Source organism: Tetrao urogallus (assembly GCF_951394365.1).
Source record: "Tetrao urogallus genome assembly, chromosome: 2".
Taxonomy (NCBI): domain Eukaryota; kingdom Metazoa; phylum Chordata; class Aves; order Galliformes; family Phasianidae; genus Tetrao; species Tetrao urogallus.
The window spans coordinates 40,920,457-40,939,434 of record NC_136814.1 but is presented as its reverse complement, the minus strand read 5'-3'; the positions used below and the strand labels follow the sequence as shown (position 1 = coordinate 40,939,434).

General features: G+C 37.2%; 1 protein-coding gene across 1 annotated transcript in view; it reads left to right on the top strand.

Moving 5' to 3' along the window:
• The window catches only part of SMOC2 (SPARC related modular calcium binding 2), a gene marked incomplete at both ends in the record, with an annotated part of 130,648 nt that extends 112,271 nt beyond the window's left edge, over positions 1-18,377 (top strand). Inside the window, 4 exons of the mRNA XM_079550602.1 lie at positions 13,624-13,726; positions 14,621-14,895; positions 15,516-15,559; positions 18,354-18,377. Coding sequence (XP_079406728.1) covers positions 13,624-13,726; positions 14,621-14,895; positions 15,516-15,559; positions 18,354-18,377 — 446 coding nt within the window. The remainder of the gene's footprint in view (positions 1-13,623; positions 13,727-14,620; positions 14,896-15,515; positions 15,560-18,353) is intronic.
• Positions 18,378-18,978: the final 601 nt, after the last annotated feature.

Sequence of the window (18,978 nt, the reverse complement as noted above, 5' to 3'; positions counted from 1 at the left end):
AGCTTTTCCTGGAGAGTATTGCTGGGAGTTGGAACGCGAGTGTCATCCCTTCTGCTCTCCAGAAGTCCACATGGAGGGCATTCCTCCATTTCTGCTCCCCCACTGCAGAGTGCGGTGGCTCAAACTTCAGACCCTGGAGAGCCTGTGCTGAGATGTGTTTTTTCAACTCCTTCCAAACGTGGCAGATATCAGCTTGCCTGGGCATGAATCTGGGCCAGGGGGAAGATCTGGTGAATGAAATTGTAGTATCTTTTCCTGACAGTGAGACCTGTAAGGGTTTTAAACTATTCCCTTACCAGAAAGGGACTGTTTCAGCCTACTTTTCCTGTAGGCACATTATTTGCCTATACTGTTTCACTAAATGTCGTGTGACACATTCCTCTTTTGGTGGGGACAGTCATGCTATGCTGTGTGAGCTCAACATCCTCAGGTGACATCATACTACATATATGGTATATAGCTTGGGGATATCCACGTTTATCAATGATTTCAAATCATCCCAGAGGTATTAAGTGCTGTTTTACCATGTACTGGTCAAAATGGCTGTTAGGGCCACATTCTTCATCCCTTTGTACTAACTTTGCATACTTACATTTCAGATTTCTCATGCAGACCTATTAAGAAACTGAAGTTTATTCTAGCATGAGAGAAAAATTAACTTTCCAGCCCTTACAATAGTCTCAACATCTTTTCTCTTAGAAAAGTAGGAAGGTTCTTTCTGAAAAAATACTGTTGGTGCGTCTTATGCTGGATATATTTCAAAGGACTGCATTCTGTATACAGTATGATTTTTTTCTTTTTTCCCCTGACAAGCCAAGACACTTAGCTAACTATGAATTTTGGGTAAACATCTCTCTTCCTCCTCAATTATTTAGCGGAATCCAAGCTTTTGGATGTGCTCGTGCAGTATAATTAGAAGATCAGCTGGGCTGTAGAGGCTGAGGTTATCTAAACTATGTAAACAGCACCTACAGAGAGTTCATGCTCTGAATGTCATTGATAATGCTATATTGATTTGAACCAGAGTCATGGATAAAAATAATTGATATTTGATATACAAATGCAGTGTCATATTTTGAAGGGAATTGTTTTTCTCTGATTTAACTTAGTCTGGTTCCTACTGAATCAAAGAAAGCCAGTGCCAGGTAAAAAGAAATTACTTTAGTTTCCGGATTTCTTTTTTTTTTTAACTCTATTTTTTTCATGAAATTCCCATGTTCTCCTATTCGCAAGATGGACTAAGTTTATTTTCTTCACAAACACTAAAATGCCAACTGTAATGAACTGTTTAAATTCATGTTCTCTGTTCCAACTATCCACTTTCCTTGACAGAATGCTGACTTCATCCTTTGTCTGATGTGCTTCTTTTTCCTTCGTTCTTGTTTTATGATTAAAAAGTCAAGGCAAACTGAGCCACATCTGTGTCTCACGTGTTTATAAGCCCAGTTCATTATGTCTGTAAGCTGTGCAGGATTTATATCTATGATTTTGTTCACTAAATGTGTTTTTCAGTTGGGATTATGAAAAAAAATCTACACATTTGGAGTTCCTATAAAAAATCAATTTCTTGAGATACATATTTTGACCCCAGTATTAAAAGACTGCACAGTTCTCTTGGTGCCAAACTTGTGGTTCAAGGCATGCATCATACAACCTTACTGAAAACTTGGCACATGAATCAAGGAAAGAGATTAATGTGCAGTGCAGTGGCTGGACATGTACGGTACAGAAATCAGGCTTTAATTTACAGCTCCCTGTATGGCTTGGTAAAAAAAGAAGTCTCACTGCTGTAGTGCTGGCATTTCCGATGCTTGGATAAACAGGGCTCACTGTTCATCTTGAGTTGGTTTTACTTTCGAAGTTCATTAATTTCCCTGACACAGGCAGGTGGCTTGGTGAAGCTAGGGTTATTTGGGAAAGCAGAGGTCTCCTGGGAGAGTAAAAATGGTATGGCTTATTCTACAGTGAAACCTTGTTTTGTCAAATTCTTCAGCTGCTTGTGCGTTAAGCTTGGAGACCTAGTCAAGCGTCTGGGTGAATGCTTTATTGTTGCTAGCTGTCGTTCATCTCTAGCTGTGGGGTATCTTGTGGGCAGGCTTCACTTGATAGTCACCTCATGAGGAAGACTGGAGGGGGAAGGAGGAATGTGAGCAGATACACACTGCTCTGATTCTTTGCAGTTGGCCCAAGGAAAGTCACCCTGTGAAACAGGTCAGAAAACTCTGGTTTATATTAGAAGCATGCATTTCTTATCATAAAACTATTAAATGAATGAGTGTATTAAACCTGGGCTGTCAATGCACAGAAAGAGAGAGGTAACTTGTGTCCCTTGTATCTCAGATGACGCTCATGAGTGGACCTGTTTTCAGTCATAATACATTTATGGATGCGTTTATTAATTGAAACGTTTGTTTGCAAATGTATTTTTTATTTAACCAAGGATTCATGTTCCTGTACATAGGCCCAAGTCTTTTCCTGTCACGGATTTGTCTTCCCTCTCAGAAACTACTTGCAGCACTGTCCCTTAGTAAACATCTGTAATTTGGAGACAAGTAGGAATTAACTGCTTTTGCCTATAACTTAACCAAAATTTGAACTCCTTTATTCAACAGCAAAACATGGATTTCCCAACCTCTCTATTCCCACTTGCCTTCTTTGTGTTTTATCTTTGCTTACAGATAAACCAGAACACTTTAAAACAGCAAAGATAAAATGAGGACATTCTATACTCATTATATTCTCAGCAGAGCCTACAGATAAATGTCTGGCCTAAAATAAGAGCAATTTATTCTTAAAATCTGTTTTGAGAGCTATGCAGTTATATTTTTGTTCAGTGTTTCCCGATAACCACTTCAGAAGACATCACCAGCATATGCGGAATCTCTCACGTATTTGAGAGATGAAATATAATTTGTTTTTATGCAGGAAAAAATTGAAATCTTAAAGATTACCAAAAAAAAAAAAAAAAAAAAGTTGTAAAACATGAATTTGGAGCTCCCAGCTTCTCCTCTATTCTTGGTAAATGCTTCTATCCTTGTAAGTCTGTGAATTGCATAGATTGTAGTAGGCGAATGCGGGACAATAGATTGCTATTCACAGTTGCTCCAGTAGACCACAGATGTCAGAATAACTTAAAATGCACTTAATAATCAAGATAATCCTGGATTCTTTACTATGCTGAGTCACTGAGTATGAAGTTTGGTGATGTTATTGAAGGTACTCTATGAGAACCCCAAGTTTCCCCTCCATTTAAAATTCAGTAAATTAAACGTAAGCATTTTCATGACAAGAAAATGGAAAGGCAACTGAAATGAAGCCTATACTCTGAGTTCTGAATGGAAACATGCCTATCAAATTGAGATATAACAAGTGAACTACCCTTTGCCATATTTTGGCTATCTCAATGAACTTTTTTTTTTAATTATTCTTTTCCATAATATCTGAATGTTTGATTCCCTCCAACTGCCCTACTTTTTCCCATCCACTGTGAATTCACCTTTATCCCACTGAAAGGTATATTTTCTCTCTCTGGTTTATGTCTCATAATTGAAACATTTATCCTAAATAAAGAACAAGTCAAACACTCAGTATTAAATAGAATGGATTTATACATAGAAAATAAAATCTACAGACTTAATGAATTCCTATATCAAAGAACAGGCTTCTCTTGTGTATGAGCACTGCTGAAAAAAAACCCCACATTTAAGAGTGCCTTATAGCATGACAGAATGCTAAAGTGCTGCTTAAGTATCAGTTCCCAAACCTCTGTTGATTGGTATGGAGGAAACTCTGAGCCCAGAACATGCACAGCAAAAAAAAGAAGTTTTCTGAGAATTCAACTCTTCAGCGTACAAAGTGCAGTGGCCACGGTCCAGCAAACTACTGAAACACATTCTTGTCTCCAAGCTTATGCATTCATTTGGTTCAGTGAGAGTGCTCTGTTAACCCATTTGCCAGTTTTTTTGGAATATGTTTTTGCATTTCTCTATACCATGCAAGATGAAGCCGTAACTTACAGGCTGTGCAGTCCAATCTGAAGTTACTGTTATTTTCTGAAAATGTCTTTATGTAGTGGTAAAAATTAGTTTTTGACAGTCTTTGTTCTGAGTTTGCTCACAACAAAAGGACGCCTTCTGTAAACTCATAATAGCTTGGTGATTAGAGCACTCAGCTGAGGAGGAGAGGATCCAGGTTCAACTTGCTAATCCAAACCAGACAGGGCAGGGAACTGAACCTGACTCTTCAATGTCAGAGATCAGTCTACTCCCGAGGGATAACAGCAAGCCAGGTTCAACCCCCGTTTTGCCTGGTTTGGATCATTGAGCTGAACCTCAGTTCTTCCCCATCTCAGCTGTGTATCATCATCTAATTGGCCAAAATGGGATGGGTGTTTAGTTCATAAAAAAAAAAAGAAAAGTTAATTCCGCACCAGAATAAAATCTAACTTGCCCAATCTTTACACTTTCCACATGATGGAATTGTTATTTTCTGGTCAGGCCTCGAAAAAGACACATTGTGATCTCTTAGTGAGGGAGTTAGAAGCAATAGAAGATAGAAAAACCCTCTATCTCTACAAATGCAGATAAAGATACAGAGATTCAGCCATGTTATCTACATGGCTTTGGAAGGTGTGAGGAAAGAAACCCTCCAGAAGCATTCCTCATGGGAAGCCAGAGCTGTCTCAATGACCTACAGTTTTGTTTGTGTCAGAGTACAATCTGTTTCTAAGGGTCTGCTGTAAGCAGCTATTTTCCCCACTGGTTTTTGTGCACCTCTTCTCCCCTTGACGTTTTACCTGGTTACCTCTAATTTCCATGCTCATCTTTTCCTTTCACTGCCCTTTCATATTCTTCTGATTCACTTAAATGTTGAACTTCTCACACAAAGAAATCATTCTGGCTTAAACTTCATGTTTGGTAATGGCACAGGTTGTAGAACCCTGGCACAAATCCCACTGTGAATATGTCATATGTATTGGCAGAAATTGATTTGTTTTAGCTGCTTATCTTGTCCTTGCAATCCACAAACATACTGAATTTCTTAATCTAATCCCAGGCATTTTAAAAGGTTTAAGCATCTTTACAGTCTCTGCCTTCTCTTCTGCCTTCTGTTTCTAACCAAGCCTCAGAACATTTTTTCAGTTTTGAGAATCTAGCATATTAACCCCTTTATAGCCATCTGCATAGGGGTCTGCTACTCTGGTTGTATAAAGTTCACAGACTCAACATCTTTGTCAGTTGGAATTTGCAGTGCTGTATATCTCTAAGCTTGGAGCATGGACCTCTGATTTTGTATGAGTGCTTTACATTCATTCACTCAAGATGATAAATGACTACTGCTTACTAAATCAACATGAGAGTATATATATTTGTACCGAGAAAATATTCTCAGGAAAGCTAGAATAGAAATGTGAGGTGTATGAGTTGTAATCAGAACCATTATTTCAGTTCCATTCACCCACAGATAAACACTATTGCAAAATGTATGGCTGCAATTTGATTTGTCTCATTCCCATCTCTTTGCATTTATGCAAACAAGGTGCCAGAGAATCTCCTTTGTGTGTTGCTGTTGCTGTGTTGTCAACAAATGAGGTTTCACGGCCTGCTCCAGAAATAAGATACGTATGCTCCTACACTTGTGTACCCATGCTCAGTTTTGAAGCAGTTCCAAACACTTTGTGTCATGTCAGTCTGTATGAAACAAGGTCATCTTTTTTTGCAGATCAAGTCTGCCTGCTGGAAAAATACTTTACTTTTCAGCAGCCACTGTCCTCAGCCTTATCAGACGTTACCTGTTATTACCAAATGACCAACTCTGGGCAACCTGATTAGCCTTAAACTCCACTATGTATGACAAAGGCTGTAGGGTGGGCTTCTGCACAGAATATAAGAAAATCTAGGCCTTGGCATGGCTGCAGAAAATTTGCCTCTAGGTTCCCAAGCAAATGCAGGACGTGCAGCCTTGAGGGAAACAGAACGCGCTGTACATAACAAAATTAGCATGCAGTGCAGTGATCCAGTGAAGAAATCATCCTCATAATCCATAATGGAGTGCTATCATGTAATTGGATCTTCATGGTGTAAGACAACTCAAGGCACTTTGTAATCAAACCACATGCTGTAAGCTCTTTTACATGAAGTCAGCTGCATTGCATCTCTCCTGGCAGACACTTTAGAACCATAATGACGTTCATTTCCATCTTTAATTTACTCTATTGTGCTTCAGTCATTGAAGGATCTTTGCTACCAAGCACTACATGTTCATTTCCTCAGTGCTTACTGTAAATTGTAAATTATGGATGGCATTGGTTTTAACTCTGAATTGTCATGCTTTTTGTGGGATGAAGCAAGTTCATAATTACGTGGATATTTGTTTATTGTGGTTTAATGAGAGGCATAGTATGTTTTTTTTACCTGGGGGATCATCCATTCTAGACAGATGCCAATTTTAATATGACATCCATTCTAGACAGATGCCAATGAAAAGAAATTTCATTTGCAGTCCTGCTATAGCTACAGAGATCTCGCTCAGTCCTGGGGAAGTGAGCTGAGAAATGGTGAATTAGGTAGGAGTGCTTCTTCACTGTTAAGGCCTGAGCCTGCAGTTTGTCATGGCGTCTCCACTTCCTTCAGCAGGAATTAAGGGCATTTTATTCTTGCATAATATCATAGCTTGAAAAAAAATCATTATGGGCAATTGTAAGGATGTTTTTATGCTTTTGTATTAGTCATTTTGCAAATTTTTATTTAGTAAAAGATGAGCCACTGAGAGTTGAAATGTTAATTGCAGAGGAAGTCTGTCATGTCTAATGGAAAGCATCCAGGAAGGTAACTTAACTGCCAATCCCAAGTTAAATACTACATAAAAAGAAAGAAAGACTTTTGTGATGCCAGTTTTCCAAGGACTAGTTCATTCCATTGTGCTCAAGTAATACTTTAGCCATTCTTGCTGACTCTTTTTTACTTCAGTTACTTCCAGGATTTACATTTTATAAATCTCTTTTAATCACTGCTGTAAAAACTCATTCTGTCTTAAAATTTAGTGTATAATTACAGTTCCAAGAAATAGCCATTTGGCCTCCCCTTGCTCCCAGCTCTCCTCTATGTTTGCAGTTTCTAAATCTTTTATTTGCAAGTTATGGAAAGGAGAGAGAAAATACAATCAAACAAAATTGATGACAAATATATTGCTGATTTAAATTCAGTACTTGTAGGTGTCTGTGCAAGAAAATCATGCATATGTAGGATTCTGATACTTCACCTGACTGCTTGCAATCTATCTAGATCTTCTGCTTCCTATCTGCTCCTTTCTTCCCCACCTTCTTTTCCAGATTATCCTACACCATCCAACAGTGTGCTCTGTGTCTGTGATAAGAGTGTTATAATTGGTGGCTCTGCCACTGCTTCCATTTCCAGGGTAGAGAAACACCACATCACTGCATTTGTGAGGTGGGGGTTGCTATTTACATTTGGATTAAAAAATACCCACACATCAAAAGTGTTTCAGAGGTGTGCCCATCATGTATTTATCACCCTTTGAGGACTGAATGGTGTTTAAGGAGTGCTATAAGTTTCCATCTGTCCCATGTTTGGACAGCATAAGGACCACAGACTGGTATGAAGGTCCTGAGCTTCTCTGAAAACCTAGTACCGCACTGTGGGCAGGGACTCTTCAGAAATAGCTCTCAAATAAATGTGTGCTGCTGGGCTGACTCAGTTTCTCACTCAGCTCTGAATTTTATTCATCTTTTGGCTTTAATGATCACTGGTTCTTAGTATCTAAATGGAGAGCTTTCTTGTGGCTTTAGTTCAGAATGGATTTCAGGATTCTCAGGAAGAGATATCTAGAAAGGTTAAAAACAGCATCAGTTTATAGGAAAGACTGATTTCATACACATGTCCAAGGAGCAGCCTGCCTAGATTAATAAAGTAATGTAAAAAACATTATCACTAAGCAAGTCCCTATAGTTCAGGTTTTTTTCATCAGGAGACAAGAATTATGCACCTTATTTCTGAGGTCACTTTCATAATTGCAACAACATACATTTTTTTGTATTAGCTTTTCCTTTTTTTAATAGATATTTAAAAAGAAGTAATTAAATATGGTTATTTATCCCCATCTCCAGAGAGGTAACATAGCAGCATGATGGAAAATACAAGTGAATAAGTAGTAAATTTTGGTCAAAAAGGACTGCATTTTAACTTCCCGATTGTTAATTGTTAAGACTCACAGTGTTAATATGGAAATGCCTGTCATGCTGTAGAACTCTGGATTCCAAAGACAGTTCAATTTAATAATGTATTGTAGAAAGTGTTACTGCAGGCAGAAATATCAGCTGTATATCTTAGGGACAGTAATCATGAAATACTATCGTATTTATGTAAGGCAGAAGTGTTACCTTTTGAAAATCCAGTTCCTTTTTGCCTCTGGACTTTTTGGGGGCCCATTTTTAATCCTGAAGCTCTTCTCTCTGTGCCCTGATCGGAATTCATTGGCTTGTTTCACTGTGCTGACTTCAGGCAAATGCATTGTGTTTCTTTCACTGGGACTGGATCCACACAGCCATATTGCAGATCTTGTTCTGGTGGCAAGGTGACAAGCCTCTGAAGGTTTGGAGTTTACATTGGCACAGGCTGAACATAAATGTTCCGAATTTCAGATTCTCCTCAACATTCTGAAATGTCTTTGGGCTCCCAAACTGGCATAGATACTGTCTAGGCAGTGACTGCCTAATAAAAACAGCTGCTTTGTGTCCAGATAGGCAGCAAAGCAAGCATGAACTCCTTATCACCTGACTTTTCAGATCTTTTTCCTAGTCTCAATAAAAAGTATGAAGGTAAGAGTCCACGAACGAGTATTTAAAAAGGCAACTAAGTCCACAGAACTTCTCAAGTTCTTTATTTATTTTTTTTTTTTTCATTTTCTTTTGTATGGCATTAGGGAGAATTACAGTGTACTAGCCAGTTCACGTTTCTTCTGTGAACATAATCTCTTCTTTCCACAACATTCACCTGAAGAATTAAGAGCAGTTGAGGCTAAATTAAGAAAACAGACATGTATAGAATTAATCACAAGCAGCTTTACACCACATGAGGTGTAGGTAGATTAGTGGTCTGGGCTTCCTCTGTAGGCAGTGGGAAGAAGAGATACATTTTGAGGGAGATATTGTCCTGTTATAAGAAGAAATCTAAGATAGTTGGGGTGAATGCCTTCTGAATGTATTCCTTTATTCTGAGCTTTAACTGTTACGGATGAGACACCTCCTTTCAGCAAATCTCGTTCAGTGGACTTCTGTATGATTTGAATGTCTGGGATTGAAGGGTAGGGCCCTGAAAGAGCATCCTTTGCCTTCTCTTTTGTTTTCTTGTCCCTGAATACTTAGACTAGTATTAAAAATAAAGTTAACAAATAAAAGTAGAGAACTGAACTATGCTGCCTGCCCTTCTCCAGATATAATACTTCCTCGCTGAAAGATGTAGGGCTCCATGTTACAAACCTTTAGAATCTGTATCTCCCCTCCAGCTAGCATCCATTCTATCCTACTTTATTATTTCTTTGTTGGTCCTTTCAGGTCACAGAAACCCTGGCCACAGTGCTATAGGGAAAGGCCTATTGGATTCTTCCTCTAGACTTGACATGAGTAAGATCTCTGGACAATCTTAAGGTTACAAGTATGGCCTTAACTTGGTTAACAATTTATTTAAGAAGAAATTAAAAGAATGGTTAAGAGAAGCTGAATTCATTGGAACTGGTAATTTCTCTTTATTAGGCCTTTGAAAAAGAATTTGGAAAAGAACCATGGAAGTTGCATAAACGCAGTCATGGGAGAATATAGCTCTGAATTTAAATTCATTCTTTTTATTTTTAAGAGTACTTGAGGAAAAAAAAAGGCTAATGCCTAAGGACTGTTAACAAAGAGAGATGAAAATATCTTTAGCCCCTCTAGGATAGAGAAAGAGAGAAATAATTGCTCTTTGTGACAGGTTGCGTGGAGGTACAGTAAGGGAAAAACTGTAGTGAGCCATGAAACCACAGACCCTGTTGAGGTAATGATTTTTAGTCTCTAACAGAGTTCCAAATTTCAGTTCCCAAAGTCATCTTTTCAAGGTTGCAAGTTTTTTTTTTTGTTGTTGTTGGTTTGTTTTATTTGTTTTTATTTTTCTTTCTGGTGTGGAGCTATAGAGAAGCTCTGAACGTCCTCCATAAAATGAGGAGGGCCCAATGCATATGTAGAGAAACACCAACTAGTTATGATTTATGTATGAAGTCATGAGCTTTACATAAACATTTGTATAGTAAAAAAGTCCAAGAAAAAAAACATTTTTTTCCTGCATTTTCTGCTCCCCAAGCATAACCAATAGCACTGACAAACCTTGTTAAATTCAGTTCTTCCGTACACCAGTACTTCAGGGATGTCCAAGGTGAAAAAAAAAAATCCCAACACTGATCATTCCTGTTTTGGGTGGATCAGAACTTATTTATGATAAGCAGATATTTCAATGGCTGCTGAGTTTGAGTGCATTTCTAAGCCTGATTTTCATATAAACAAATAGTAAATAAAAAGGGATCTTAAGGTTTGTTATTAGAAGTTGTCATATTTCTTTTTATTAATTGAGTGACTGACTCAACAGTTTTCTCTCTTACAGGAAGATTAATATATAAAGTCCTGTTTGAAATGAATAATTCTTCCTATTGTATGAATATTTTAGTAGAAATGAACAGAATAATTTTCTTGCCATAACTTCAGATGTGCAGCAAAAGCTATTCTTCTGAGATTGACAACAGGAGCTCCAGGCAGGGAGCTCCAAGGCAGTTGGTTGCATATTTCAAGAAGGATAACTGTCCTACAGATTAACTACAAAAATATATATCCTTTGTACTAATGTTAGATATATTTATAGAGAAACATATGAGGTTTATAGTAATATAGTAAAGATTCTTTGATTGCCTTTATGCTGTAGCTGAAATGAGGTGTTGGTATATTCCCATCATTTGTGGTGTGTATTTATTGGTTTAAGGTTTGCTCTGGGTAAAACTATCCTTAAAACAAACACTCAGTTCTAAGTTACATCTCTGAACCCGTAGAGTGACTCCATGTGGTTTCAACTTTACCCTTTGACAACAAATTATTATTTATGTAAGCTATCAAATCTGGACAGGACGAGCAGCTGCATGAGAAAAAAATGAAACACATAAACCATAGTGAGAAGCATGAGGCTCTGATAACAAACTACACTTTCCTTTCTGTATTTAGTCCACTAAGAGTGAACTATTCATTACAATCAAGCTACAGGTCCCCTAGTCTTGCCATTTCATCCACAAGTTTGTTGAAAATTAAAGCTCAGCATGAAACCTCCAGAGAATTACTCTGAGTTAGTAACACCTGCAAAGAACAGAGATTTACTGTGAGGTAAATTGCTATGTGATTGCCCACACATCAGCAAAAATTATAATTGAAAGAAATTGAATATTTTCTCTGTATTTAACTGGTGAGGATTTTGTAGGGTGTCATTTTATGTTAAGTAGAAGAGTTACCATTTAGAATGTTTCACAGCAACAGATTGTTCAATAGCAAGATTTCTTTTTTATGAAAAGACTTCTGCTACTGCCAGCTGCAATTGCAACTTCATGCAATGTGTATTTAGAAACCTTTCTTAAGCTTAGAGAATATTGTCCAAGACTTCGTTTAAACTATAGATTTCACCCCCCTCTCTGTGATGTCTTGTGAATTTAGAAGTTGATTCTTTACCTTACCTAGCTTTACCCTACCTAGCTTAGCTCTAAGTGATGATTTTGATCTCTCCATCTGTAGCACATGTACACTCAGCAGCTCCCTTGACGGCAGTGGAAACTACCCAAAGCATACTTCTTTGTTTCTTCCAGATGTTTCAGGAATACACTAACATGAAAAATTCAGATTGAGCTCCTAAATCAAATTGAATATTAACATTATCACGTATCCAAAGAAGGACAGAGAAACAAAGATGTCAAATTATCTTGTCTCCATATTGTGCTGCATTTTTATATTCTGAGGTATTGCTGTCTGCATTTTCCAAGAGCCCTGTATCAATGCACAAATCACGTTTGGAGTAGGATTCAGGCTTCTGTTTGATGACAATAACAACCCTGGTAAGAAATTCATGAAGCTCAAGACAAGCCTCCAAGGACTGCCTTGGAGAGAGAAATTTCTGCCTATGCCTTCAGGAGAACCATGTTCACCGGCCAAGTGGATTCTCAGTGACATCTGGTTTCAGATGTGTGGTGAAACTTGCTTCAAACTCGTTATATGCCTTTCACAATTACTGGAATAAAATATCTCTGGTGCTGAAGACAAGCCTATAAGAGACAAAGAACTCATAAGTTCATGAATGTGTTGGGCAGTAATAGGTAGTGGGTGCTGCTGCTGTATGTAATAACTGAGCTATTCTTACTGCAGCAGAGCTCGAGGCTAATATAACAAAAGTTCATTTCCTTCAATCAACATGGGATGTATTAAAAAATAATTTGCTGGGCTAGGTGAGGCTTTTCAGACACAGGTAACTGCCTGCTCTAGAGGCAACTGAAAAGTGTAGTGACACAACAAATCCCTACCAATGGACTAATCTTCCCTTTCTATAACCTTTCACACCATTTTCCCTTTTTCACTTAAGAAGGGAATTGTGGGTAAGTGGGTCTCCAGCACAAAATTATCTGTGAATGGTGGCCTCTATCTTCGAGCTTGTGATGTTTATATCACTGTTTGTGATATAGATTCATAGAATTTAACTCATGTTACAGGGCTGGGCAAAGACCTGGTCTTTGGCTCTCGGCTCTAGGAAAGAAGAGAGGAAGCAGGTGTGTTGTATAAGCAAACCTTCATGTGTTAACAACCATGCGCTTATCAGATGAATTTATCTGCTCCAGCTGCACTGTTCTAAGAGTGGATCTTTCATTATATACTTATCTAATGTACTATGTGTATGAAATGTGCTGTCAGTTTCTTTCAGAAAAGAGTTTCATGGCATAAGGAATGTAATTATGAGGATGATCTAGCATCACTGTAGGATCTCACAGTATGAACAAAAGTACAATTCAACAGCATCCTATTTTGCTAAGTACTGTATTGTGGGAATTAATCCCCAGAGAAAAGTGAAAGAGGAAAACAGTTGACTGCCATTTTACTTATCAGAAGGTTGATATACTGAGAGAATGTGCATTTAGAAAACTAGTGGCAGTTCAGAGAAGCAGAGGTGGAAATCTGAAAGAAGTGTAGGACTTTGGGCTTCTGGTCCATGTTTCAAACAGTCTTTGTGATGTTCAAACTTTTGTGGATTCAAAGCTGCTCTTTTCAGAATGTGACACCTGTGGAAAAAAAAACACAACATCTTAAAGAAAGAAGATTGAAATATAGGGTATACAAACCAGATTCCAATTTGCTTGAGTTCAAAAGAATGTTTTTCTGTTCCTGTTCTGTGACATACATGTCTGAACATAGATACTTGTCTTTGAATTAAGTTCTAAGTTTGTCCACCATTAATAGGAGTCAGTATACAGGAATCACATCTATCTCTAACTTTGAAATATTGTTGGAAGTTAAATGTCATAAAAATAAGAGACAAGAAAAAAAGTCCACTGTTTTTCTAGGTTGTCCTGGGGCCAAGAAGAATGAGTTCCTGACAAGTGTTTTGGATGCACTGTCCACAGATATGGTGCATGCAGTCTCTGATCCATCATTGTCTTCCAGCCGGTGGGTTTCAGATCCTTTTGATGTGTCTTTAAAAGAGATCTGGCAGTGGTGAATGAATTGATGAGGTCCTTCAGAAGTAATTCTTCTGCCTTCACAAAAAGTAGATTTACAAGAACCTATTTAGGATAGTTTACTTCAAAGTTACCACTGTGGACTATGCTCACTCAGTAGAGATACACTCAATGGCTAGATTCTCATCAGCCACACAGCTTAGAATTTATTTTTGCCTGCTGGTGCAACTGCATCTCAGTCTTCCTTTGTGTTCTTATCAGACTTGATGAATGAATCTGACTTTTTGATTTATGTTTTGCCTAGTTGATTCTAAAACAAACCAATGCTATCAGTATATACAGACAATTAAAACTATATAACTGCTGACAAATTTTGAACATCTGCAGGTCAGGTGCTTACTACCTGAAGAGGAGGGGCTAATATTATTATAATTTACCCTGTAATTCAAGACTTTTTTTTTGTTTTATATCTGAGACCATTCATCATGGGATGTAATTGGACTCCAGTTTTTTGGCCAACTATATCCTAAATTTTACACAAAGGGCTATCTTCTTAATTAATTGTATTGGGGTGAGCACAGTACTGAGAACACGTTGCATTTCCCTTTCATTTCCTGAAATAGAAAAAAATGAAGAGAGAAGTAAATGAGGGAAAGACAGAATCATGAAAACACATAATGTACATAACTGAAGTACGTCAGAAGTCAGTATCACCAAAGTGAAAAGAGAAGATTCACTACAAAGAAGCTAGTAGGCAAAAAAAGAGAGGTTCATGGAGCAAAACATCTAACAGTACTTTATGTATTCAGAAGTAAAGCTATAAACTGAAGTATGTGTATCAGAATAAAGAGTTGTAGGTTTTTCTTCTTTTTTTCCATTGCAGGGTTTCAGAACCTGATCCAAATCACACCCTGGAAGAGAGAGTAGTCCACTGGTACTTCAAACAACTAGATAAAAATTCCAGTGGTGACATTGGAAAGAAAGAAATCAAGCCATTTAAAAGGTTCCTAAGAAAGAAATCAAAGCCCAAAAAATGTGTGAAGAAATTTGTGGAATACTGTGACGTGAACAATGATAAATCCTTGTCAGTTCAAGAATTAATGGGATGCCTGGGAGTAACAAAAGAAGAAGGTAAAGCAGAAACAAAGAAACGCCATAGTAAGAACCTTTTCTGTCTTTTTGTCTAGATTCTTCAAAGACAAAGGCAAAGTCTGATATTTGTATATACCAGAAGTATACAGTATAAAGGAATACACTTGCCAGTAATTAGTAGAGCTTTTGCTTAAGGAAGATGACAAGGAAGCTGCTTCTGTGTATGCAAGTTATTACTTTGCTCCAAGAGAATCAAGAACTTCCTTTGACCTAACCCATTAAATGCTTGCTTTCTGGAGATATGTTTCTGCATTACAGCAGGAAACCTAAGATTATGTAATGTATCCTCATTTCCATGCTTCTTTCCCACCAGACATAATAGGCTAGATTTACTGCTAAAGATTTAATAACTTTGAAATGCTCAACACTGACTAAATGAAATCTGTCTTAAGCAAGTGCCACATAATAACTGGCAAGAAATGTTGTCATACGGCTTTCGTATAATTCCATGAAAGAAAAAGAAAAGGATGTTTCAATGAAAGATATGAAATATTTTATCTTATTTTCTGAAAGCTGTGCAGTTACCCTGCTATAAAATTGCTAATTCAGAATGAGAGTTTCACTTCTTGGGATATTATATATAACTTGCAAACCATGTTAATAATGTTTTTTTTCCCCCCCTTTAGCAGCCCCTAAAACCAATACTGAGAGCACTTCATCTAGCAGGCAGGTGAGTACTCAGGAGAACACAATCTCTGTTTAGTCTTACCCACATGAATTTCTTGGGTTATCATTTGCAGCTTCAAAATGCATTAGTCTGCCATTTTACAGACCAGCAAAGAAAACAGAGCAGCATAGTGATTAACAAATCTTGACTTCATTTCTATCTGTGGCAAGTTGAATTGGTCAACTACAGGTGGAGTAAATGTGCAAAAAACACATAATGGATTAGGCATGCTTGTGGATGTTCACAGTAAAGTATAGAGTGACATCTTGGTTAGGATAGCTGTAAGTGAGCCCTCGTATAAGTCTTCTGCATTCCTGAATGAAGTCACTGCGATACATTTTTAAATGTGCATTGGTTTATATTCGTTTCCCTTTTGTTTTTCAGTGAATTAAAACTGCTCACTTTCCTGTCAGTTATGCTATAGACACAAAGTTACATTGATTAAAATTACTCCTTGTGCAAAAAGCCATGAATTTCTCATACCATATGAAAACCCATACATTTTGTGTACACCACTGAATTATTGTATGGTGTTTTTAGTTACCTTTTAAAATCTTAGTAGAGAGAAAAAAGCTGTCACATTGAAGTGCGTTTGCTGGCTGAGCAAAATGATGCTGGAGAATGTAGGATTTGTAGCAGTCTGATGATGTATGTTTAAACTAAAATTGGTTTGGTCTCTGGAATGATTTTAACAATTAAAATGTCAAGTGCCCTGACAACATAATCCACAATTTGTTTTTGTGTCAGTTTTCTGCAAAGACTTTATCTCACCTTTCTGAATAACTCTGGTGTATCTCACTCATAGACCTTTGGTTACACAAGGCATTCAGAGCTAGGAAGGCACAAAAGTAGAATTTTTGAATTTTTGGATAGAGATAAAATAGACATTGAAGAGAAGGGATTCAAATGGAAGTTCAGGAGAAAGGTTAATAAAAAGTCTTATTATGTCTGTGTTTCTGTTTTTATAATCATTAATCCTAAGTATTCACTTCTATGGATTGCATTGGCACAACTTCCTGATACTTTGGCAGGTGTCTGAAGGACTGTGAAGGAAGTGAATCTGACAGTTATTTAATGATCTAATAAGAGAATCAACTTCTTACTGATCTTGCCTCACTTTTGTATTAGTTAGAGGAATCAAATGGTTACTGCCCACAAAAACATCAGTAATTGGTGATTTGTTTTAAAAGATATTTACGTATTATATCATCAACTCTGGTAACCCTGCATCTACAAAAAGAGGAATTTAGCTAAAAAATAACCACTACTGTTGTTGTGTGGTCAGTGTCTTCACATCTAACAGAAAGCTGTATTAATTTGTTAAAAACTCAACCCAGAGTGAACCCCCAACAAGCCAAAAGAAATGTTCCTCTTATGTTGCTAGCCAGTTTGTTACTTGCTTTATCTCTGATTTGTTTAATGTTAGATTCACACATCCTAAGGCAAGCTGAACATTGGTCGTTAGTTTTACCAGAGACCTCCTACATACCTTTGATGGAATATAAAATGTTCTAACAGCTAGAGGGATGTGATAAGTTTCTGTTTGTTTAAACAAATGTTTGTGGTCATAACTTTTCAAGTCCCCTCCTACAAATCACTTATGCTTTAAACAAAGAAGCCTGAAAACAATTATCCTGTTGGAACTCAAAAACATTCAAAGGGGTTATTTTAATTATACAATGGCAATTACTGGCACACGTGCATTACACTTGAAGCATGACTAGCCCTCTCTCTTTTCTCGTAATCTGATCTTGACTTGCAGAATATGTAATAAAAGTGTCCTAGAGTTTCTATTTTTTAAAATTTTGTCCAATAATTTTGCTGAATCAGCACCAATTACTTTAAAAGCTGTTGCTGAGAAATGATAGCCTTGAATTAAGGCTGGCTCAGCAAACCATCTGTTGGCAGTTTCAGACTTGAACAATACAAGGCTGCAAATGCAGAAGGAGGCTTTCATCACAAAAGTTTTCCCTTGAAAGGAAGTTATTAAAAAGGAGCTGGGCCAAGTAGCTCCTTATAGGAAACCACCCAACTAAGAAGGAGTGATCAGATTGCTACTACTCAGGAGATCGACACTCAAAAGCTCATTTTCAACTACAGCATTGTAGTAGTTAATATACATATATATATTTATGTGTGCTTTTGCATGTATATATTGCTGAATATGTTTTTTTAGATACGTGCAAGTTTGCAATTTTGCACATACAGAAGCTTACTGAAAGAAAGCAGATATGGATACATGCACTAACATACTGAGTATCAGCAATTGCTGTTCCAAATGAGATTACGGAAGTGATGAATCTGACCCAACTAGGGCAGTGGCCAAGTATATTTACATTTCTCAGCTCCATCCTGCCCAACACACATACATGCTTACATGCTGTCAATGAGACCCAAAGGGTCTTTTTGCAGCCTAACATAAAGTTTACAAGGAACCTATAGAATGTTCATAAGACTTTGGCCAGCAGCCCATTCTGTATGCATCACATGCCATAGAAAGGTATACTGCACCAGGGACTTGCCAAGGCAAAAACTGTGTGCTCGATAGGCATATGTTTAAAGAGGCCACAGGTAAGAAATGGATAAGATGGATAACGGTAAGATAATGCTCATAGCCTTGTCTTTAGATTCTTGAGGAACTACAGGCCAGGGATTATTTTATTTCCTATATGTAATTGTTCAGAACTCTTCCCCTGAAGTGGCATGTGGACACTGCTGAAATATAAAGAGATAAATGTTTATGCTTGATTATTTGAAAACATCATTAATAAAGCAAATATTTCTGACTGTCTTTCAGCAAGTTTCCAAGAAGCAAGGGTGAGCAGCTTACTGATCCAAGGCAGAACTCTTTGACATGTGGGAGATTTCCTCACCAAAAGGCAATAAAAACAACTGTAGTATTTGCACTTTGTACTTAAAAATGTAAATTCACTTTGTAGAAATGAAATATTTAAACAGACTTTTTATAATCTGTGAAAATGTAATAGCTGATTTTGAAAAATTATCACATACAATGTATGTGCATTCTTTTGTTGTCTGAAATATGTAAAACGTGTTGGAGATGTAAAAGTTTGCATTTAAACTTTTTGGTTTTTTTTAATAGCTCTTTGGCAAATATTAGCGAAGAAACCTGTTTCTATGTATTTTGGTTTCAATAGTATGCCTTCTTTTTCTTACCAATACTGTCATTTAAGTAGAGTTATGCTGAAAAGTCTACTGTATTCTCAATTATGTCCAAGAAATGTTGGATGTTAAGATTTCTAAGATTGAGGGAAGTGTGTAAATTCCTGTTGACTTGTTCTTGCAGTTTTTAACTGAACAATTTTGTCACAAGTGGCAATATTTTCTTCATTGTGTTTTTATTATTATGCTTCCCAAAGATCATGCAATGAGAACACAACCACTAAAGAATTCAAAAGTTA